The sequence below is a fragment of the Ochotona princeps genome, chromosome 15 (genome assembly GCF_030435755.1).
Source record: "Ochotona princeps isolate mOchPri1 chromosome 15, mOchPri1.hap1, whole genome shotgun sequence".
NCBI classification, from domain to species: Eukaryota; Metazoa; Chordata; class Mammalia; order Lagomorpha; family Ochotonidae; genus Ochotona; species Ochotona princeps.
Genome location: NC_080846.1, coordinates 44,271,604 through 44,295,979, shown reverse-complemented (window position 1 = coordinate 44,295,979; position 24,376 = coordinate 44,271,604). Strand labels below are relative to the sequence as shown.

Genomic DNA, 24,376 nt, shown 5'->3' with positions numbered 1-24,376 from the left:
CATTCAGCAGGCACTAAGGTGTCCTGTGGGGGAGGAAGTGGGGCACAGACACAGGTGGTTGTTTTAGATGACACGCCCCTTCAGAAAGCTTCCGAACAGTCGAGGAGCAAGTGTTCGGCAAATCTTAACTGCACCCAGCAGAGCAGTCAGTCTCAGTTAGCGGGCATAGGACTTGGAGGAAAAAGCCCTGTGCAGGTTGAGCTTTGAAAGGGAAACTGCGAGGTAGTACACGCCAGGGTGAGGAGTGCAGAAATAAGAAAGTGCATGACTTATTCCAGAGTGGCTGGCCAATAGACACATGCAGTAAGATGAAGGCCAGAAGTTGGACATGGGTGCATGTCCTGACACTGGCATGTTCTCAATACCTCCCACTTCATGAACAAAGCCAATGACACCTGCCACGTGAAGCCGTGACCCTTAACAGGGTCTGTGTAAGACTTGCTATAGCAGTTACACATGTCATGATGGGTGCATCTATTGGAATATGGCCTCAGTAGGACCTCATTAAGAAGACTTTAAAATCTTAGCTACTGATTTCACCTTTAGGGAACTTAAAGGGGTTTTTGAGAAGGAACAGAATATGATCTGATTCACCTTTTAAAAAGATAATTTATTCATCTCAAGAAAATCAGAAGCTTTATATCGATGGCCTCTTTGAAGATTCAGCACAACTTCAGAGTAAGGTTTTTAAAAATATTTGTTTATTTTAAAAACAAAGTAACACAGAGAGCTCTTGTATCCACTAGCCTACCTCCCTAAGTGGCCTCCAGAGGTCCAGATATGTGGGCCGTCATCTGCTGCCTTCATAGGTACATCAGCAGGGAGCTGGGTCAGAAGGTATAGTAGCTGGGCTGCCATTGCGGCATAGTGCTTTAAACCACCGCTTGCAATGTCAGCATCCCATGTGGGTGCAGGTTCAAGTCCTGACTGCTCCACTTGAGATCCAACTTCCTACTAATATGCCTGGGAAAGCCATGAAAAATGGCTCAAGTGCTTGGGCTCTAGTATTTGTGTGAGAGACCTGGAAGAACTCTTGGCTCCTGACTTCAGCCTGGCTGTTGTGGAGTGAACCAATAGCTGGAAGATAAATCAATCAATCTCTCTCTCTCTCTGCAAGTATACCTTCCAAACAAATAAAAAATTTGAAAAAGACGTAATAGCCAGCATGCAAACCAGTACCTTGATGTAGGATGCCAGCCTTGCAAGTTGCAGCCTAACCCACGAGTCACACCGTGTGCTGAATATACTCTTCACTGACATTAATTTTTCCTTTAAATATGTATTATTTTGATAACATTTAAAGTAGCCTTTTATTTTTAAAATCCATGTAGTTATACTAGTCCTGGCTTATTTCCGAGGGACGATCTGCTCAGAGATAGCTTTTGGTATTACGAAAAAGAAAAAAATGAATATTAAGCCATTTTTCTTCTACTGTCTTAAAACTACTTGTGTTGTTTCTAAGCCTTATGATAGCTAATTGCGTTAGCTAATCGTATGTTGATACCTTTATATCAAAATTCTATATTACAAATAATCCTATGTTTTCCCTACACTATGTGTTATAATCTCTAATGTCAATCACACCCTGGTCTGCGGAGAATAATTATGAGGTTCTGATTTGGGTTGGTAATGACGGTAATTTGGGGGATCAAATTCTAAATGTTATTTCCTGTTCTGGGTTTTTGTGTTGAAAGCAAAGTGATGGAGAATTGAGACAGGGAGAGCTCTTCCATCTGCTGGTTCACTGTCATGTGGGCTGTGGGCCCTGAGTACTTGAGGGACATCAGCAAGAGCTTAGGCCACCGCACTTGTCTCTGGTTGGGAGCCTCTTGGTTAAGGCCCTGAATCCCCATGTGACCTCGGGTGACATTCTGTAGCTGCTCTGGAGGGAAGGAAGCAGCTACACTGGTTCTGGCAGGGACACTTTGTCTTCTTTGTTTGTATAGGGTTAGATACGGGCAGGATGACAATCCTAGGTGCTCAACTAAAGGCCACCTGCCCCTTTCCACTAACTGCCAGATTATGATAAGGCTCAGGAAATGCAGAGTAACAGTGATACCCGTAAGGCCACAAAAGGAGGGGCAAACAAAGCAACTGGTTTGCCTCTAAATTTCCTGGCAGCCAAGGCCAAAAAAGGAAGCCTGGCTATGGTGACCTGGAAGATGCCCCTGTATTATATTGACTTGACTTGTTTGTCCAAGAAGGTACAGGAAACCCATTACCTCCTCCTCTTTTGTGGACCACCCATAATGAACAGAGCGTGGGTGAAAAGGAGAAGTGACTTGGTTCACGTTCAGGCTGCTGCTTTTGCAAGTTGAGATTGGGTCACCTGAGTTATCTAAGAATTCTTCTGCAGCTCTGCCAGTGGAACTGGTGTAGCAAATCGGTGCCTGAAAGAGCTGTTTGTAGCCCTCACTGGTCTGTGGTGCGTACAAGAGAGCATTGTAGGACTCCCCCCCAAGCGCTCCTTCACTGGAGCAGTACCAAGGTCCTGGATCTGTAACTGTCACTCACACTTGGAGTAGGCACAGGTCCGTGCCAAGAGTGCCACCCTGTGGTGTCTCAGGGAGGTGATGGGCACACACAGGTGCTGACCAGAGGCAGACCTAACCCCAGGTGCCTTTTAGGGCTGGCTTTTCTCCCTGCTCACTGAGGATGGGCCTTGGAGACTGATTTTTGCCTCGCCTTTTTTTTTTTTTAAAGATTTATTTTATTTTTATTGCGAAGTCAGAGATACAGAGAGGAGGAGAGACAGAGAGGAAGATCCTCCGTCCGATGATTCATCCCCCAAGTGACCACAGTGGCCAGTGCTGTGCCGATCCGAAGCCAGGAGCCAGGAACATCCTCCAGGTCCCTCACATGGGTTAATAATACCTTCCCACTCCCTCACTTCCTCAGGTTTGGAGAAGATATTCCTACCTCCCGTTCCTTGGTGATCTCCCCTGCTGGGCAGAAACGGAAGGGAATTGAACCAGCAAGGGTCAGAAGGTCCTGAAACATTCCCCTTAACCCCAAGGCACTATTTTAGTGCCCTGGAGCACTCCCTCTTTTTTAGTTCCCTTCTGAATTCGGAATTAAAATGCTCAAAGTGAGCCTCCCTCACCCCGTTCTGGGGTTCTGTTTTTAGTCCTGAAATTGGGGCTTTCTGCTTTCTCTTCATCAGAACTCACCACTCCCCAACCTAACTCTTGCTAAGAAGGAGCTGTGGTCCCCTCTTTCAAGAGCACATGCCCACTTCCCTTTCTCGCACTGCCTGGCTCTGAGGACAGGAATCCCCTGAGACTCCTTCCTCCTCTTAGAAATAGCCTGCTCCCTCCCTGTTGGTTCCTCCCCAGGGTACATGGCTGTTGCTGCCCTCCACCCACGCCTCTAGGTGTTGGTTCAAGCCTCCTGAGTATCACCTTCTCCTTCTACCCAGTAAGAGACCATCCTTTTCAATCTACCGTTTCCCCCCTTTAATTCTCATCTAGATTCATATTTAGTAAATCCTCACCCGGTCAGACTGATTCTGTAAGAGATACGTTTGTGTTAACGTGTGCATTCAGAGCTATTTTGGAGAAATATGCATTTTTTGCCGTGTGTAATGCAAAGCAGATTACCGTTGTTGCCTGGTAGAGACTTAATGAGGAGATAATTATTTCTAATTACAGTATCAAGTGTTTGTAAGTGCTTGAGGATGCTTGAAGAATTTGTTTTTGAGAGCCTTAAACACTACCTAATCTCCCTCACGCTATTAATTTACAGCATCTTTGGAGGAAAAATTGGGGTGTCACAGGTATGTGTCCTGCAACCTCTGTTCCGAATGGCCCCTTACCTCAGCAGGAAGGCAATTTGACTCTCACCCGTGATCAGTTTATTTTGTCCATGATGCTGAGAGAGGAGGGGGCGAGTGGGTGTTTGACCCAGTTCCCACACTGTACACAGTGCACACCAAGTTCAGAGTGCGCCATTATCAGACTTGGCCCGTAAGAGGAAGTGGCCTCTTGTCCAAACACACCAGAACACACATTCGCCTTGGACACTGGGCTAGCAACAGGAGATGGTACCCAGATGTAGTGGGGCAAGGTGCAGGCTTCTCAGCACTCAGGTACTTTGTGAGTGCTGGTTAGTTCCAGGAACAAGAGAGCCAGATGTGTGATGCTGGCAGCCCGGGGCTTGGTTCACCTGCCCTGGGCCCCATGTCCTCCCCAGGGCATGTTTGCAGGTGTCTGCAATAATCACGAGGTGGCAAGAAGGAGGAAGGCTTAGGAGGATCATACCTGCAATGAGGTCACTGGGTGGTGGTGTTCTGCCAGAGGCCATTGGGATGTTTACAGCACCATTCATTGGGTCAAGCAAAACTGTTCATTTAAAACCTAGCCTGCTATCCATTTACTGGACTTTGAGTCCCATCTGATGGTGCCAACCAGATGATTTCATGGATCTGATATGGATCAGGGGGCTGGATACACCCCTCCCCTGGATGGGGAGGAAAGTGACTTCGGATATCCGTTCTGGTGGTACCAGCACACAGGAAGGCCCCCTCGAATGCAGCCCCCAGCCCTGGGAAGGTGCCCTGCTGGCCTCCAGCTGTGTCCAGGGTGGAACTGCTGGGTACCCTTCCTGGGGTTGTTTGGGTATCAGTCCCCATGAAGAACCTGGATGTTTTCTGCCTTTTGTGATTCTGCCCTAATGGCTTGGCTGGGGGCTGTGTGAACTCCAGGCCTGACAGTCTACGTGACACCCTGCAGGACACCTGGCAGGTCATGTAGGCAGACCACTCCTCAGGAAGGAGGTACCTGGTGTTGGATAAGATCCACCGTCCTATAGCTCAGCGATTTGTACTTTTTGAAAGTACTTTTTCAAAGTACTTTTTGAAAGTTGCTTCAAACCCACCAGTAGCAGCCTGCTAAATCATGACTGTATAATTAATAGCCTGAAATGTGTAAGAACTGGGGGGCTTGGGCTCTCTCTCTCTCTCTCTCTGGCTTGTGCTTCCTTCTCTTTTTGTCCTCCCTGAGCAGCCTCGGCTGCGAGACCTAAATTAACCTGAATAAACCACCTTTATGCCTCAGCACCGACTTCAGACTTGATGATTATCTGGGGATTTCAAAATCCGGCACAACACCCTCACTCTTCAGCCTCCTAGACACGGCCAGCATCTCCCTGGGTCCTTTGTCCTCTTACATGTCCCTTTTGCTACTGTCTCATCCCCTTTCTTGGACTTTGTTCAGAGAAAAGCTGTTAACTTTTTGGTTCTCAGAAAATATTTAGACCTCAGTCACTGTGTATGTTCTAGAACTCAGAGCAGCATGGATAAAGTTTACAGACTGGATCAAAGCTGAGATTGCCATGGCTCCAGGAGTCAACCAGGGACAGGGCTGATGACAAGTTATAGGTATAAGGAGTTATTCCAATATCCTTCCCTGAACCCGGCGCTATTTCTTCTTCCTCACAGCTCACGAAATTCGCTATCCACCAATCAGATGTAACCTGGCATTCCACCTGAATCCCACCCCCCCAATCTTCCAGCCCCTTCCCCAACCCCGCCCACTCACCAATCATCCCTAGGCATTCACCTGCAGGCACCAATCCCCTGGGGGCCTGGCCTCAATCCCTCCCAATCCCCACCCCCTACACCTGGCAGACAAAAAGGGCCCCCAGGTGTGGCTCTCCCCCTCCTCCCCCTCCTCCCCCTCCTCCCCCTCCTTCCCCTCCTCTCCCTCCTTCCCCTCCTCTCCCTCCTCTCCCTCCTCTCCCTCCTCTCCCTCCTCTCCCGATCTTCACCACCCCTACACTGTTCCTGCTCCCTTGGAATAAACCTCGTAAGATACCTCGTTGCGTCTGGTGATTTCAGCTCACGGTAAAGAACCAGGTTGCGGGAATTAGCTGTGTGTAACAATATCGTAATATCCTAAGAACTAGAACTCTCACTCTTTTTAAATAACAACAGGGGTGAAGATTTCAAGCCCACTGTGAAGCACAGCCTGCTGCCAGGGTGGCCTGAACCAGAACCGCAGAGTCCCCCGCGTCTGTGTGACTGTGCCATGCTCTGCAGGGCCAGCATGACCATGCCACGCTCTGCAGGGCCACTCTTGCTGCTTCCTAAACCTGAGTGGATCCCTAGCTTAACTGTGTATTACCCATGGTCCTGAAAGCACATAGGAGGGTCCTTCAATACTTGTAGGGAAAGGAGTGAGCCTGTGGCACAGTGGTTAAGACGCTACTTGGGACACATGTGTCCCAGAGTCTCTGGGTTTGCTCTCTGGCTCTACTTCCAGCAATGCTTCCTGCTAATGAGCTCCCGTGGGAGGCAGATGATAGCTCAAGTACTTGGGTCCACTCATGAGTTCCCAGCTCCTGGCTTCAGCCTCACCCAGCCCAGGCTGTAGTGGGCATTCAGGAAATAAACCGGAAGATGAAAGATCTCTCTATCTCTCATTTTCAAATGAATACCAGTAAATTTAAAAATTGAAAGTTCATGGAAAGTAAATGATAAGGAGTTTTTCTTGGTACAAAAATCATTTTTAAATCCATGCATCATTTTTTCATAATACTCATTTTCCAGAACAAGTCCCTTTTGAGGGCTTCATGTATACAACGGAATTCAACATGTTTTTGTACCAAAATAAGCTGATTTTTCAATTCTGTTTTCTAGGAACGTTTTCAGTCCTCAGTGTTCTCATAAAAGTGGATTATTATGAAGAATATTGGAAATGTCAGACTGTAGGCAATGCCCGCATCGCCGTGTACCCCGAGCCGAGCGGAGGGGCTAGGGTTACAGACAGACAACACATAAGGCAACACAAGACAACACGCAGTGGGTCACTCTTGTACACAGAATGCCCACTTTATTTGGGGTCCGCCTGCTTCTTATAGTCTGCTTAGCCCCTCCCAGTATTATCCCAATGTTCAAGCAACACCTTAGCCCCCCTGAGGGCATCTTAACAAAAGGCAAGTAAGGAAGAGCGAACTTGCAGTCAAGCCAGGGGCTAAATGCATTAGGCCAAGATTTCCCACTGTGTTACCTCTTAAAAACAAGCTAAGCTGTGGAGTTAACCCTTGGGAGACCGGGGCCTACATGTCTCCCTTTTTTTCTTTTTTAATGGATGCCTGTCTTAGGTTGTCCAGCAGTCAGTTGACGCCTTACCCGTCATGGGGAGCCCCACCCGGGGCACGTGGGATCCCTGTCTTAGGTTGGTCATCAGCTCTGCCAGATCTTACCCGTCTCTGGCTACCCATCACAACATGCTCAACCAAACTTGAGTGCTAGGGTTTTCCACAGCTAAAGCCATCATGGTTTGTCAAATGATGACCTGCTCCCGGGCTTGTTGCCTGCATAGGCAGCAAAGAAGAGGAAACAATACTGCAATCATGGCCACGACCATCAGTCCCAAAGCTAAGACTCCGTCCCATTCCTTTAACATCCATGCTGCCAGTCTAATGCCATTAGAACAACTTTCCCTGACATGAGGGTACCCAGGTCTTAACAATGTACAGGTATTGTTGAAAACACTAACATTTAACAATCTCATAGTGCTAAGATGTTACATGTATACAAGACAATTTTACCAGGAATCAGAGACCCTAAATGCCTATCATCCCATCTGGCTGTTACATTTCCAAACAGAAAAATGGACCCCAAAAGTTTTTAGGGAAAAGGGGCGGTGTCATCCGTTCTTAACTACTTCCCGCTGAAAGGGGGCGCCTTGGGGAAACAGCAGCAATAGGGGGGTCCATGTAGTAGTTCCTGATAGAAGGCAGAAGTCGTCAGGTGTTTGTTGTACATCATGGCACTTGAAAGGCTTCTCTGTTGAAGTCCTGAGTAGTAAGTCCATTTGAATACATTCGAAACTATTCAGCTGAACAGGCTTTGTAGGTCCTGAGAAAACAGAAACAGACATGCCTCTCCAAAAGCTTAATTGTGTATCCATACATTATTTTCAAAAGGAGTTAGCTTAGCAATTCACATTTATGAATATTTTCATCTATAAGCCAATTAAGATAGACTACATAGCTTGCCACATAAACATGTACATCAGATAACACATATTATAAAACAAAACCTGCTTTTGTAACAGCCACTTGAGAATTCTTTTAAGTGTGTTAAAGTTACCAATTGTTTAGAATTACATTTTGCTCTTAATCTGAATAAACCATACCTATAGTTTACTATTAAACTTTAGCATCAGACTTTTTTTTTCTTTGAAGTTCCTAGTCATTGTTTTTAGGGAGGCAGGAAGGACACAAGCTGGGCAGGCCCTACCATTTCTGGGCTGCGTGCTCCCAGACAGCTTGCTTAGCTTCTTGGTGCTCAGTTTTCTCATTTGCAAAAAAGTATGTAATAGAACATGCCTGGGAGAGTTTTCACAGTGAAATGAGCTGCTGTCCATGTCATTCCCATCGCATTCTCCTGCCTGGGAGGGCGAAGGAGCTGCACTTCCCTGTGCCCTGCGTGTCGGGGAGGGCAGTGTGAGGTGTGGCAGCAGTCACGGGTGTGGCTCTCCTGGTAGAAGGATCTGGCACCTACCTGACTCACCAGTGGCCTTCCAGATGGGCGAGCCCCAGCCCAGCCCAGCCTCCAACAGCTGGCTCACAACAGCCTTGTTAATGCAAGCAAGGAGCACCCTGTCTTTGAACACAGAAATCTTGACTTGGTTACCACAGCTCAAGCCTCACGCAGGTCACCATAGGCTGTCTTGACTATACCCAAAGCAGAGTGCAGCTGAAACAAGTGATTTAGTAGAAGGCGATTGGGACTCAGCTGCTTTAGCTGCAGACTGCAGAAGCGTTATCCACCAGGGGTGTCCTTCGTCCATTTCCTGTCACTGTGACTGTACCGCCGCTGAGTAGCTTATGTAGAAAGAGGCTGATTTGGCTGTTGAATATGGTGGCTAGGAGTCTGCACACCAAGACACAGCACTGTGGCCAGGGACCCCCCCTGGCTGTGTCACACCATGGCTGAGGAGGGGCAGGCATGGGCGTGGCCTTGTTTTCTAGCAGCCTGCTTGATGGGGACTACTCACTGTCGTGAGACCAGCATGGATCCATTCCCAAAGATGAGCCCACCCATGACCCAGTGAGTTCCCATCCCAAGGTTCCCCAAGGGCTTGAACTTCTTGGGGTGCACTCCACCAGAACCGGGGCCCGGGGGAGCCCCTGCACTTTCCTCTGGTTCCGCAACCTGGAGATGTGGGCAGTGTGCCTTTGCATTGGTCAGCCTTCATGTTTGTTCGTCACCTGGGGAGCCACAGGGAACAAATGTGAGATGCAGCAGCCATTGCTGTCTCGCAGCCTGAAGAGCCGTGTCCCCAGCAACTGTGCTAAGGCCTGGGTAGTACTGTGAGAGCTGAACGGCCTTGGGGTGTTGTGTGGGAAGGCTTGGTTTATCAGAGATGACTTGCTGCTCAGTTTTCCCAGGGCTTGGGCTTCTCAACCTTTGTTCCAGAACTCTGAGGGGATAGCATAACTGCCTGTGTTGTTGGAAGGAAAACCTAATTAGGGAAGGCATCTGCTGGGTTGCCTCTTAGCTGGGAGATAGCAGCGAGTCTTTCTGTGAGAACCAAAAGACGCTGGCCTCATTTCTGCCAAAATGCTAATGCATCTCTTTTTTTTTAAAAAAAAATGGAAAATGCAAAAGCAGAAGAAAAAGAATGCCCCCTTGTAGCCCCACAGTTCAAAAACAACCTTTGTCAACACTTGGAAGTTTGTTTGCCCTTCAGGTAGTTGTCCTGTGCAGGCACTTTTTAGTAAACTTGAGAAGATAACAGTAGCAGAGCTCTGTTGAAGCCATTTGTACGCTAGCAGGTCTTTAAGTCCTGTGTGTGTGTTGCCTCATTTACTCCTCATATGAATCTTGGGAGAATCATTACCTGTATGTTCAGAAGTTCAATTGAGATACAGAAACACTAAGGCATTTTTCCAACGTCAGAGCTCCAAAGAGTAGTGGAAGTATGGAAACCAGAGTTCCAGCGTTTAGGGTGGTAATGAAGTCGCCACTTGGGATGCCCCCATACTGCATCAGAGTCCTTGATTGGAATTCTGGCTGCTCTGCTTCCACCCCAACTTCCTGCTAATGAGCCAAGTGGGAAACAACAGGATGACTTGAACACTTGGGTCCTTCCCATTTATGTGGGAGAGCTGAAGTGAGCTCCCAGTCCTTAGCTTTGGTCTGGCCCGGTCTCAGCTGTTGCAGACATAAATGCATGCATGTCCTGAAAAACATGAACCAGCAGCCAGTGGGAGATGTCTCCATATCTTCTCTCTGTCTTTCTCAAGTAAAATTAAATAAGTAAGTTAATTGCTAAAAAAGAAAAAATGGAATCCAAAGTAGCCTCCATGATCTTGGACATGTGTCATAGTAAACAATGTAGATTGTTTTTCCTGGAATTGTGCAGAATTGTCTGGTTCTTAAAAAAAAAAGATTTATTTATTTATTTTATTGGGCAGTCAGATACACAGAGAGGAGGAGAGACAGAGAGGAAGATCTTCCATTCGATGATTCACTCCCCAAGTGGCTTCGACGGCCGGAGCTGAGCTGATCCAAACACAGGAGCCAGGAGCTTCTTCCAGGTCTCCCACATGGGTGCAGGTTCCCAAGGCTTTGGGCCGTCCTCGATTGCTTTCCCAAGCCACAAGCAGGAAGCTGGATGGGAAGTAGGGTGGCCAGGAAATGAGCCAGTTCCCATATGGGATCCCGGCACGTGCAAGGTGAGGACATTAGCCACTAGGCTGCTGCACCGGGCTCACAATTGGCTGATTATTTCTCCTTCTGTGTGGAATAGGAAATGCAGCCCACAGCCATGACTTTATTTACCCAAGAACACAAGGCTGAAGCCAGAAGCCAAGAACTCAGTCCAGATCTCCCCAGTGAATAGCAGGTACCCAGATATTTGAGCCATCACCACTGCTTTCTAGGGTCTGCAGGAGCAGGAACTGGAGTCAGGAATCAGAGCTGGGACTCAGACCCAGGGGTTTGGGTATGGGATGTGGGCAGCTTCCCTGCTAAGCTGAACACTCACTCTAACATCGTGGATAGCTGGCTCGCAGTGCTCTGTCAAGCAGTCAGGTTGTAGAAACCCAGAAGGTGCAGCCCAGAAGGAGTTCCACCTTGAGACTCTCATCAAACATTTTTCACTGAGATTTGCAACGAGCAGTAAGGCTGAATCATCATGGCTGTAAATGCTGTTGCTTTCTGCCCATCCTCTACCTTCAACCTGGCCTCTCATGGATGTACCAGGCATCGTCACACCTACCACGTGGGACGGAAGTCAGTCTGCGTCTGAGTGTAGAAATTGCCGCGTGTTTGCGCGGCCACCCCGTGCCTATAGCGTGTGAGAAGCGGCTTCTGCTTCGGGAGCTGGCCTCTCTCCCTTCCCCCCTGGGCGCAGCTCACTGATGGCAGGACAACAGGTGGTGACACTGCTGAGCTGGGGAAGGTAAAGTATAAAACCCTCTTTGTCTTCAAATGTGGTAGGGGAATTCTCAGTAGAGAAAGTCAAGCTGGTTTTGTAAAGGAACTTAATCTGATCTGACTTGTAAACTCCAGGAAGGCAAGTGTCAGTCCTTAGATAACTGACAATGTTAGCAAAACATTGGCAGGAGGAGAGTGTAATCAAGAACACTGCTGGGAAAACAAATAAAATCAGGACCAAGTGACCGGGGTGTGGTGGAAGAGGACCCGAGGGTTGGGGGGTAGGGCAGGAGTCCTCTGTTGCTTTTTTTCAGTTAATTTATTTTTATTGGAGAGTCAAATATATACAGGAGGAAAGACAGAGAGGAAGATCCTCCATCCAGTGATTTGCTCTCCAAGTGGCCACAGCGACTGGAGCTGTGCCAATCCAAAGCCAGGAGCCAGGAGCTTCTTCTGGGTGTCTCACGTGCGTGCAGGATACCAAGGCTTTGGGCCATCCTCAGTTGCTTTCCCAGGCCACAAGCAGGGAGCTGGATTAGAACCAGTGGTCATATGGGATTCTGGTGTGTTCAAGGATTTTAGCCATTGGCCGCTGTGCTGGGTCCTGTGTGTTTCTTAAACTGAGTGCTAAGTGTACTCTGTGGTCAGTTTCTGGAACTTCATTGAGCAGTACACTTAGGAAATGTGTTATCTTTTACTCGTAAATTATACTTCCACTGAGTTTAAAAGTCCTGATTTGCAAATTATGTTGCACATTCCTTACAGTTGAACCTGAACCAATGCAGACTTTGTCATCTTGGAATTTAAAGATTGTCTCCACCAGGAATTATCAGAGCTCTCAAGGCAGAACTGCTGAGGTCTTTTGTTTTTTGGTTGTTTTGGTTTGGGTTTTGGTTTGGTGGTGTTGTTCTTTACTATGTCTAATGTCACCTTCAGCAAACAAACGTTTATTGAGCAGTTTCTGTGAAGGAGGGAGGTGCCTGCAGAGTGAGTCAGGAGCGCCCTGTGAGGGTTAAAGGGCACGGATGGGAGCGCAGTTAAGAGGCCATTTGTTATACTCATGTCCCATATCATGGTATCGGGGTTTGAGTCCCAGCTTTGCTTCCAGTTCTAGCTTCCTGCTCACGTACATCCTGGGAGGCAGCAAGTGACAGCTCAAGACTTGGATCCCTGCCACACACATGAGAGACCCCAGTGGAGTTCTGGGCCCCTGACTTCCTCCTGGCCCAGCCTTGCTGTTAACAGGCATTTGAAAAGCAAGCCAGTGGATGAAAGATCTCTCACTCTCACTGTTTCTCTGCTCTTCTTTCTTTTTTTTTTTTTTTTTTTTTGGTGACTTTTGATTTGAATATTTTCTTTTTTTTTTTAAGATTTTTTTTTTTAATTTATTTTATTACAAAGTCAGATATACAGAGAGGAGGAGAGACAGAGAGGAAGATCTTCCGTCCGATGATTCACTCCCCAAGTGAGCCGCAATGGCCGGTGCGCGCGGATCCGATGCCGGGAACCTGGAACCTCTTCCGGGTCTCCCACACGGGTGCAGGGTTCCAATGCATTGGGCCGTCCTCGACTGCTTTCCCAGGCCACAAGCAGGGAGCTGGATGGGAAGTGGAGCTGCCGGGATTAGAATCGGCGTCCATATGGGATCCCTGGGCGTTCAAGGCGAGGACTTTTAGCCGCTGGGCCACGCCGCTGGGCCCTGCTCTTCTTTCTAACAAAGCTATTTATTGATTAGAGTGACAGAGATCTTCTGTGCGTTGGTTCACTCCCCATATGGCTTCAGCAGCTGGGGCTGGGCCAGGCCATAACCAGGGGTCCTGAACTCTGAGTCTCTCACCATAGGTAGCAGAGATTCAAGTACTTGGGACATTTTCCACTGCTTTATCAGGAGTGTTAGCAGGAAATTGGTTAAGAAGTTGAGCAGCTGGAACTTGAATCAGTGCTTATATGGGATGCCAGCGTTGCAGGTGGTGGTTTACCTCTACTTTGCCATAACACTAGCCCCATCACTGCCTTTCACAAAGCTGAAAAAAAAAATCTAAAGTGTACAAATGAATCGTAAATAGAGGAATCAAATACCTACCTCAGAATACACACAGGATGCCTGGGTGAGCAAACCTCATGGAAGAAGAGGCATGCCAAGTGGATATTAGGGAATTTGTAGGATTTTGAAATCAAATGTGAGTGGCTGGCAGGCATTGTAAATATCATAGATCTGAGAAAAACCCACATGTTGGGCATGTTTTGGGAGCTTTGTGGTGTCTAACTCACATAAGTCTTATCAGTGGAGCCTTTAGATCCAGCTGAGGACTGGGCTAAGCTAGGGCCTTACAGTGGCCAGTGTAACAATAATCCCACATGAAATAATTGGGGGCTAAGTAGCCAAATAAAGGTTTTTAAGAAGCAGAGCTGTATGATATCTCGTATTGCCAATAAAATCAGACTGCCCATCTCAGTGATTGTACACTTGCCATTGATTGCCTTGGGTACCCAAAATAAACATCTTTGTTGCCTCTTATTGAGCTCATGCCTGTTTGGGTCCACTAATGAGGCACCTCAGGGTAGCTTTCTCTACTCAAGCATCCTCCTGGGCCAGGTGAAGTCGCAGTGCTTTGTCCATTCCTTCAGATCTGTATCTCTGTCCACAGCGATTGGCATTCGTCTCCTGTGAACCCTTGCTGTGTGATGCTCTGTGCAGAATCACCAGCGCTTTTCATTCTTAGCAAGACCATGTGCGGGAGGAGAGGGGCCCAGAAATAATGTTAGCAAACATGTGTAGATCATGAAGGAAGCCTGACCTGTCAGCGGGTGGGGGTTGTGTCCACTGACCCTCCAGGGTCCAGCACTGGGCAAGGCTGATCATGTGACCATTCAGACTTGGCAGGCCCGTTTATTCTAGATGAGAGTTTTTTGTTACCAGCCAAGATGATGTGCTGACTGTTGTATCGCATTTGGTGTCTGTTAAGTCCATATATCAAGACTGAGAGGACCGTTAACTTGCCAAACCAAGGTGTCTCAATGTAGATCTTAGAAATTGCAGGGGAATGTGTTTGGATGTTACAGAGACTCGCTTTTCACCCTCTGTGGGCAGTAATGATGGAGTGTGCTGATGTGGAAACTGGATTCGAGTTAGGGAAATCTGGGTCCAAACCCTCACTTTCTACGCGTTTAACATGTCTGTCGCAGCCATGGTGATGGTATCAGGCCAGACTGTGTGTTTGGGGAGCACGTCTGTCCATGGAAGCTGGCTCGTAGTGGACTTCGACCTTTCCTTTTAGAGCAGGAGCCGACCACCACCTCCTTGCCTGACGCAAGGTGCTGCCCTGCAGGTCCTTTTCCTGGCTGAGAGAGAAAGCTGTGTCACGTGTCTTAGCACTCTCAGGGTTTTTCTTTGCCTCACTGTACTATGGCTTGGAATGCATACTTAGATACTTAGATTCTGATGTTGTAGAATTACGTATCTAGATTTGGTTGCTTCTTTATTGAAATTAATCTTGCACCGTATTTGTTCTGTCACATCATCGGACGAGTGCGTTAAGAAATGAGTTTCTTGTGTCCGTGGTTGTGCTTGCTGGGAGCTTTGTTTGCTCCACCCACTTTCTGTTAAACAGGTGAGTTTTAAATGGTTCATGGCAGGTGTCCCAGGTACTGACTGGGGCGCTTGGTAAACCAGGACTGACTGGCAGCCTCATTGCATCCTGTGCCTCCTCCCCTGGCTGCAGCCATCACTTCATCAAAGCAGTGGACACCCTGGGAGCACTGCCCCTCCCAGCTGCCTAGCGCAAGTGTCCTGCTCCTGCATTCAACGTGCAGAGACACTGATGAGTTTTTATCCTGGGACATCTGCTCTGTGAGAAATTGGGGACTTGGTGTTTGTGTGCTGTGTATGGGCGGAGATTCCGTCAGGCTGACGCCCCCTTTTCGCCTTGCAGGTGGAACGCCATGACATGAATACCTTAAGCCTGCCCCTGAACATCCGCCGCGGGGGTTCTGACACCAACCTCAACTTTGACGTCCCAGATGGCGTCCTGGACTTCCACAAGGTCAAACTCAGTGCAGACAGCCTGAAACAGAAGATCCTGAAGGTGACAGAGCAGATCAAAATCGAGCAGACCTCCCGCGATGGCAATGTCGCCGAGTACCTGAAGCTGGTCAGCAGTGCCGACAAGCAGCAGGCAGGCCGCATCAAGCAGGTCTTCGAGAAGAAGAACCAGAAGTCGGCGCACTCCATCGCGCAGCTGCAGAAGAAGCTGGAGCAGTACCACCGGAAGCTCCGCGAGCTCGAGCAGAATGGTGCGTCCAGGAGCTCCAAGGACACCTCCAAAGACAGCCTGAGGGACATCCAGCACACCCCGCAGGCCAAGTCGCGCACAGCCCCCCATGGCATGGAGAGCGCCAAGTCCGCCATGCCCGGGGTGTCCCTCACTCCCCCAGTGTTCGTCTTCAACAAGTCCCGAGAGTTCGCCAACTTGATCCGGAACAAGTTTGGCAGCGCCGACAACATCGCCCACCTGAAGAATTCGCTGGAGGAGTTCCGGCCCGAGGCGAGCGCCCGGGCCTATGGGGGCAGCGCGACCATCGTGAACAAGCCCAAGTACGGCAGCGATGACGAGTGCTCCAGTGGCACCTCGGGCTCGGCCGACAGCAATGGGAACCAGTCGTTTGGGGCCGGAGGAGCCGGGCCGCTGGACAGCCAGGGGAAGCTCACTGTGATCCTGGAGGAGCTGCGGGAGGTCAAGGAGACCCAGGCACAGCTGGCCGAGGACATCGAGGCCCTGAAGGTGCAGTTCAAGCGCGAGTATGGCTTCATCTCCCAGACCCTGCAGGAGGAGAGATACAGGTACGTCTGGCCCAGGGCTTCTGTTGGAATTCTTTACAGGCATGCTGCAGCCCGTGGGAGGCCATTCAGCCTACAAGCCCCATGCTGACCAGCTGTGGCTTTCAGATTCCGCTCAGAAGCAGGGAGGAATCGGTAGTTCCATCCATCCTGCTGAGACGGTGGAGTTTTACTGTTGGTGGCTGCTGGCTGACAAGCCAGAGAATGCCCTCCGTGCGTCTTTAACTTGTCTCTGAACATTGGTCTCTGTGGGCTGTGACTCACATGCCTGCTCAGAAGCCTTCTGCTATAGCCATGTCGCATTCACTCACGCATCTGTATTTGCTGTTCCTCCCAAAAGTTTGCAGAAAAAAAAAAGTAGAAAGTGAATCTGTGATCCATTGAGATAGATTGTACGGGTGTGCCAATCTTCAAGCTTTATACACTTTTGTTTTTGGCGTACTGTATTTTACCCTAAGTCAAGAACCCATCAGATTGAAATATATTTAAGAGTTAAATAATCTTAAAAGAAGATCTGGGGGGACTGACATTTATGTACTTATAACTTATCAGTAAGTGTATGTGCTCAGAGATAAGGTGCTATTTTTCCAATGAAAAGATCTCCTAGAAGCTTTTTAAGGTGGGATGTTACCCTTTAAGAATGTATGTAAAATTGTGAAATCTCATATTGCAGCCTTTAACTTTCAAGTTTAGTTTGCACATAGTTTTCTGATTGAGATATGATTTTAATTTCAACATGTGACTTTTCCAACAGTCACAGTTAATGGAGCAGTTTTCTAGACTTTCCACATGCACGTTCAGCTTTGGGATCTTTGTCACAGTGGAGCTGTCTTGAATAGCAATCTTTCCCAGCTCTGTTGACCTTAATCTCATCTGCATGCTTTGGGATACAGTACTTTTTGGGGTGTGTATTTTACCCCAAGCTACAGATGCCCACTTTTATGCATTTAGGACAGTTTTTATGCTTTTTCTTTATCCTATGGTTATGTTTATGATCTCTAAGATGTAGCCACTTACTATTTTAATTAAGAGGCCTTTGAAATAGCATTTTTATTTATTAGAGCATCAAAATTAGGCCTGAGAACAGTTACTAAATTTGCATTAAGTGTCAAAGCTCCTTTAAAAAAAAAAAGATTCTTTCAGGTGGCCTGAAAGCTGAGCATGTAAAGCTGGCCTTGATCAAAGCCACTCCAGCGAAGGCATCTTCCCCAAGGAGTGCGTCCTGCTCCAAGCAGTCCTTAACCAGGACTCACCGGCAGACAGATCCTCCTGTCTGAGGTGCGGCCACTAGGAGGATGGAAGGTCTGGAGCCTCCATTTCTCCTTTGCAAATACCGGCCCCCATAAGATTAAGCCCCAAGGTTGTATGCAGGGGGAGGGAGGAATTGGAGGCAGAGTAGAAGCTGAGACTAAACAGCATGGTTCTTTTAAGATTTATTTAGTTTTATTTGAGAGACAGTTACAGAAAGATGGAGAGATCTTGCATTTGCTGGTTCACTCCCTAAATGGCTGCAGTGTCGATCAGAAGCTAAGATCCAGGAGCTTCCACTGGATCTCCCATGTGGGTGCAGGGGTCCAAGGACTTGGACCGTCGTCCGCTGCTTTGCTGGCCATAAGCAGGGATGTGGAGCACCTGAGACACTAACTGGTATGCGTATGGGATGCAGATGGAGGATTAGCCTACTGTATCACCATGCCAGCCCCATCATGGTTCTTTTCTCTTGGGTTCCCTGCCTCCGGAGCTCTTCTTGCTCTGGGGGTTGGGAGAGTGAGGAGCCACTGCAGGTACCAGGGGCCTAGCCTTGGGCAGGATGCTGCATGGCTGGTTCTGGACCCAACCCATCTTGGGGTCAGACTTGTTACCAGTGTTGCACCAGAGTCAGTTGGATTTGTTGGAGCTCAGTGAGAGGCCAGAGGATTCAGACTGCAGAAGCCATGCCTTCCCCACACCCCTTTCCAGAGCTTGAATTCAGGGTTTTTCAAAAGTTAGACTTGTTCTGTCAAGAAAATGGTCTGCCCTGGGGCTGGGGCACCAACAGTAGGATCCTGAGTACATCAGTGTAGGACGTGCCATTAGACCCGTGAAATGTCCTGCTCAGGACCTGCTCCTGTGTCTTTGTCAGGTACGAGCGCCTGGAGGACCAGCTACACGACCTGACCGACTTGCACCAGCATGAGACAGCCAACCTGAAACAAGAACTGGCCAGCATCGAGGAAAAGGTGGCCTACCAGGCCTACGAGCGGTCACGTGACATCCAGGTACAGAGCCTCACGCCAGGGCTTCCCGGGCTGTGACTGGAGAGCAAGCCACAGACCTTCCCCAGTGTGCATCCAAGAGGCCTCGGGGCAGAGGGGCAGACTGCTCCTCCCTGTCCTTTCTTCAACCCCTCTGGCTCTTGTTACAGATACCATGGTCTCCATTACTGTACTCCTTGCTGCTTCAATCACTCACTAAGTCTCTGTGGTCTACCCCAAACCCATCACCTCTAAAATACTTTGTGAGAATTTAAAATACAGGATACACTTGACCCTGAAGAAGCTGGCTGCTGAGGTAGGACTAGCTCGGCATGAAGCGTGAGCAAGACCGAAGTCTGTGTGCAGACTCCACAGCTCAGCCCACTCTGGGTCAGCGGAACAGTGAGTCGGCCAGGGCTAGTGGAGCAGGCTCCAGTTAGCAGTCACAGCTTGCCAGCCGTAATGCCCTGAGCCAGCCTTATGTGTCCCTGCAAAATCCGTAGCTTCCCTCTTTGTAAGAGCTGCAGTCCTTGGAGAGTTTCCTGTGTGCCTAACATTTGTAAGTACTTATTTCTTGTTTTTCTCATTTACTCTGCAACAACACCTTTAGGGTTCCTGTTATTATCCTCAGTTCCGAGATGTTGAGACTGAGGTTCAAGGGCCTTATCAAGGCCTCAGAGACCACCTCCTATAAACAATGCACATAAGCATGCTGGAAGAAGGCAGAACTGGGAGGGCCAGGGTGGCACCAAGTGGATGGAAGGAAGGGCTCATTGGATGAGTTTAAACAAAGGCACCTTACAGAACTGGAACTGGGGCTGCTGGGAAGTAACTGGGGCTGCTGGACTCTTGGGGGATTTTCTTTGTAGATAGTGATGATTTGGTTCCAGTTCTGAGAAGGAGGTCAGTAGTTCAAAGGCCACTCATGGCAAGCAAAGAAACTGAAATATATAGTAGAGCTTTTAAAAAGGTTTATTTATTTGAAAGGCAGGTTTGTAGACGGAAAAGGAAAGCCAGAGATCTTCCCATCTGCTGGTTCACTCCATGAATGGGCAGAACCATGGGAGCTGAGCCAGTCTGAAGCCGGGACCCAGAAGTTTCTTCCAAGTCTCCCATGTCCATGTAGGGGACCTGAGGCACTTGGGCCATGATCTTTCTCGGGTGCATTGGCAGGAAGCTGGATCAGAAGTGGAGCAGCTGGGACTAGAACTAGCACCCATATGCAATGCTGGCACTACAGGCAGTAGCTTTACTGGCCAACAATGATGACATTCTGTTAGGGCTAAATGTTGGCATAGTGGTTAGGCTGCTGCCTGGGGGCATGCCCTCTGAGTGCTGGGGTCCCAGTCCCAGCTCTTCCTCCTGCTGATGAACATCCTGGGAGACACTAGTGTAGTTCAGGCACTTGAGTCCCTGCTACCTGTATGGGAGACCTCATGTGAATTCTGGACTTCTGCCAGCTTTGGCTGGCCTAACTCTGGCCATAGTGGGCATTTGAGGAGTCAACCAGCAGATGTTAAAGATCTGTCTCTGTGCCTTTCAAATTAAAAAAAAAAAAAGTTTGGACTTCTTACATAGTATATGGGCTGCAGCTGCAGCTAACTGCTTGTTTTATCCTGCTCTGTGTCATGGACTGAGCCTCTGCTGGTCACCAATGTCTGCTTGGACAGTTCTGAGAACCAACGCGTCAGCGCTGAGGGGAAATGTGGATCCCAAAGAGAGCAGCATGGGGGCTGCAGGAGAGACCTGGAACTCTGCTCCAGGTTCCTGGCCACAGCCTTGTTTCATACTTGTAGTTAGAGTGCTCAGTCCAGCCTGGGACCAGATGCAGCGTATGTCTTAGGTCGTTCAGTTTGAGAGTTGGCCTGGGAAGTCCCACTGGTTGGAGTCTAAATGGCCTCTGTGCTTATGGAAGGCCTAGTTTGGATACTTGTATTCTTCCTTTTTGCTAAGGAGCATGGTGTAGGGTTGAAGAGGTCAGATGAAGAGAAGGACTTCACAAAGGGAACTTGGAAGTGCACGAGAGTGCATGTCAGCCTTCTCTGCTTACATCTATCAAGTTGCAAAGAGAACATTGGTGGGAATAGTGAAGGAGTCTGTCCAGCTGTCCAGTCTTGATGATCAGAGCTTTGGCTCTGCCTCTTCTCTCTGTGGCACATAATAATAAACAGTTAAAAAAAAAAAAAGAAAAACCACTGCTGGTGTGTTGTCTTTATTTAACTATTGAGTCTGCACTTCCTGGGGCTTTCAGCAGTTGGGCCTGATCCACTTCCTCTCTGTCACCCATTCTTGGTTCTTATAGACAAGGATGTAGCAAAGGATGGGTGAGGGCTAATGGGGAGGCCTGGAGGCAAGGGTTTAGTTATTTCAGGCAGCTGGTTTTTTTTAAGATTTATTTATTTTTACTGGAAAGTCAGATTAACAGAGAGAAGGAGAAACAGAAAGATCTTCCTTCCGTTCACTGGCTCACTGAGCTGATCCAGAGACTGGAATCAGGAACTTCCTCTGGATCTTCCATGTGGGCACAGGATCCCAAGGCTTTGGGCCATCCTTAACTGCTTTCCCAGGCCACAAGCAGGCAGCTGAAATATGAACCAGCATCCATATTGGATCCCGGCACATGCAAAGCAAGGACTTTAGCCACTAGGCTACCACACCAGACCTGAATTTCTTTTGTTATTTATGCCTTTTCATTTCATTTGAAAGACAGAGGTGTTCTACCTTCTGACTGACTCCATAAATGCCTACAGTGTTCAGGGCTTGGCCAGGAATTCATTCTAGATCTCATGGGAATGACAGGGACTCATACTTCATCCGTCACCTCCCAGGGCACACGTTAGCAGGAAGTTGGAGGCAGAGCTGGGGCACCAACCCACACGCTCCAATATGGGATGCAGGATTCGTAATCACTGTACCAAATGCCCAACCCAGCAATGGAGTGTCTTTGTTGTTGTTGTTGTTGTTGTTGTTTTAGTTAACTCTGAATTTTCCTAATGAAGTGTTTCCAGGTAGTTGAGCATAGAGTACTGAGTACTGGATCTAATAAATACTGAGAAATTGTGAGGCTAAATATTCCTGGTTTCTGTTACTGAAATTCTTTATAGTTCTCGGCTCGATTTCCTTAATTTTGTTGTTGTTGTTGTTGTTGTTGTTAAAAATTGACAGCATTTCCAAAGTAACCAGTACATGCATACATGTGATTCAGCCACCCAGTCATATATTGGTGAGTTGGCTTAAAACCTAAACTTTGGGTATCATTCTGTCACCCCTTCCATGCCATACCTGAAATGGGAGAACCTTGCAGCCTGAATAGCAGAAAAGGCCTGGTTCCTGGTTGTGTGCCTGTGACTGTGAAACGCCAGTGCTGCTGAGGGTGTAGAGAGCTGAGCAAGTCCTAGCCTTTTGTTGCAAGTGTGGTGGAATGAAAGTTACTATAGTAACGAGGAGCCCTGTGCTTTGGCCGGTGGAGCACATCAGTATAGGAGCCATTATAAAAAGCCATGACTGTGTCTTTATGGAGCAAGCACATCCTGGCAGATGAGTTAGACCACAGGCTGGTGACCCCAGAGGGCGCACTGTGCTGCCTCTTCATTAGGTTGCTTTCTTCCCAGAGGCTCGGGCACTCTTCCCTCTGAGGTGTCACATTTCATCACTGGCACCTGATGACTTTATCTCCAGCTGCTGTGTGACACCTCTGCATTCGCGGCCCTGGTTCTGTGCTGGAGAGAGAGGGAGACGGAGGCTGGAATAGACAGGTTCAGCAACGCTGGCCTAGAGTCTGTCCTTGGGCAACTCCTGCCTCTCTCGTTTGAGAGAGAAATCCATGATCTGAGGGTTCAGGGAAGGCATCCCTGGGGACCTGACACCTCCAAGGTGAGCCCAGAAGATGAATGGTGATCCAGGGGTAGAAAGAGCAAGGAGGGTACCGTGTATGCCTAGAGAGGATGCAGGCTGGTGTCAGAACCGGGAAAAGGCCGTCTCGTAGCATTGGAGAACCAGATGTGTGCCGACGTTCACATAGATAGCTGCAGGCTGGACATCCTGGTGACCTGGGTGGGGGTGGAGCCTGGGAGGAGAGAACATCAGTGTGGTGGGGGCAGGGTCTGGGGATGGGCTGAAGGAGCTCAGTGGCTAAGGATGGTGCCTCTAGGCATGAAGACCTGTGCTGTTTGGGGGGAAAAGAAAGTCTGGGTGGGGAGCAAGGAAAACAGGGCTGGCTGGAGGTGCCCACACATGTGACCCCCCCAAATGCAAGTTGCACCTGTTGTCTTGGGGTTGCCTAGAAGGCTCTGATACGGCTCCCTGGAAGGCAAGTGGGTCCGTGAATCTGTCTCACGGAAGGTTGGCAGGGCTAGAGGTGTGCTTAGAGTCTTCCATGCTTGCCAATTGTAGGCTCAGACCACATGAGAGGCACAGAGATGCTCAGTTTGTCCTCAGTGCCCAGAGAGCAGCCACACCTGGAGTTCTGTTCGATCCTGTGTGCTGTTCCCCACCAGGCTCGCAGCAGCGCAAATGAGGACTGGCTGGGCACATAGTAGACACTAGGGCCTAAAAGAGAGTAGACAGCTGTCCCATGACAGCACTCTAGCCCTTCTCCTCCATGTCCCTGATGGTCAATCTTTTGTGTCACTTCACTCCAGATGTAGGTGAGGTCACAATGTGTGGCGTGTACAGCACATCACGGCTGCATGTGCTTGCTTGCCTCTTTACACTATTGTCCGGAAACAATAGGCCAGGTGGAGCCTGAGGATTCTGGATCAGCGAGCCGGGAGCTTCTGTCCCAGCAGCGTTTGATGCTCGCTCTCCCTCTCCCCCACAGGAAGCCCTGGAGTCGTGCCAGACGCGCATCTCGAAGCTGGAGCTCCACCAGCAGGAGCAGCAGACGCTGCAGACAGATGCCGTGAACGCCAGGGTCCTGCTGGGGAAGTGCATCAGCGTGCTCCTGGCCTTCATGACTGTCATCCTGGTGTGCGTCTCCACCATGGCCAAGTTTGTGTCGCCCATGATGAAGAGCCGCCTCCATATCCTTGGCACCTTCTTCGCGGTGACGCTGCTGGCCGTGTTTTGTAAAAACTGGGACCACATCCTGTGTGCCATAGAGAGGATAATAATACCGAGATGAGGTGCTGCTTCCCGCCGTCAAGTTCTTGCAAGTTTTCGTTTTTTAAAAAAAACTGTGTGTAACTACCAAATTTTAACGTGTACGGCGATGCCATCTGGAGGTGCCAAGAAGGAACAGGGCTGTTGGGTGTAAATAGCTCTGGCCCCCCGAACTCGGTTGAAGCTACCCACGCAGTCCTGCGCTTGGCTCCCCCTGAGTCTGACTCCGAGCGCTCCCCACCCTCCTCACTGCCTTAATCAGACCAGGCTTCCTGCCTGCCTGAGCAGTCCAGCACTGTGTGTGTGTGTGTGTGTGTGTGTGAAGTTCCTATCGAAGTTTAGCTTCGCTCTTGCCAGTTCCTGTTCTCCTTGAGTTGTGGAAGCAGCCAGGATCTGACACAAGTGGGGCAGTGAAGAAGCACAGGCGTGGGTAGCAGTGGGGGTGCTGTTAATGATGTGACCTGTAGCAGTATCAGAAATCTATGTGTCATCCATGCCACTTGTCCCTGTTGGTCGTATTATGCCCCAACTGTGTCCACAGCAGTCAGTTGTGTGTGATCTCCCAAACTGTACACCTTGCACCTGTTTATCCACCAAGTGCTGAGATGCAAGATTGGTGCAAGGGGCTTCTCAGGATGCCATACCCCTGATTCTACCTACCTGCCCATGTCTGTGAATGATTGAACAGCTTCTCAGGAAATGAAAACAAACCATGCTCGTATTAGAAGGTTGTCTTCCTTGCAGAAGAACATCAGATGGTGGTTTACAAAGGCCAGTGCACAGAGGAATGGAATGTTTGCTCAGATCAGACGG

General features: G+C 48.9%; 1 protein-coding gene across 4 annotated transcripts in view; it reads left to right on the top strand.

The window, feature by feature from the left end:
- TMCC3 (transmembrane and coiled-coil domain family 3) overlaps window positions 1–23,626 on the top strand; it is a 273,167-nt gene extending 249,541 nt beyond the window's left edge. For 3 of the 4 annotated variants that reach the window (XM_058673249.1, XM_004583105.2, XM_058673248.1), the window contains exons 2-4: window positions 15,325–16,232; window positions 18,352–18,487; window positions 23,283–23,626. In XM_058673249.1, the coding sequence (XP_058529232.1) occupies window positions 15,325–16,232; window positions 18,352–18,487; window positions 23,283–23,585 (1,347 nt within the window). In that variant the 3' untranslated portion in view covers window positions 23,586–23,626. Of the gene's footprint in view, window positions 1–11,397; window positions 11,418–15,324; window positions 16,233–18,351; window positions 18,488–23,282 lie in introns of those variants that run through there. The other variant, XM_058673250.1, reaches the window with a different exon arrangement.
- Window positions 23,627–24,376: the final 750 nt, after the last annotated feature.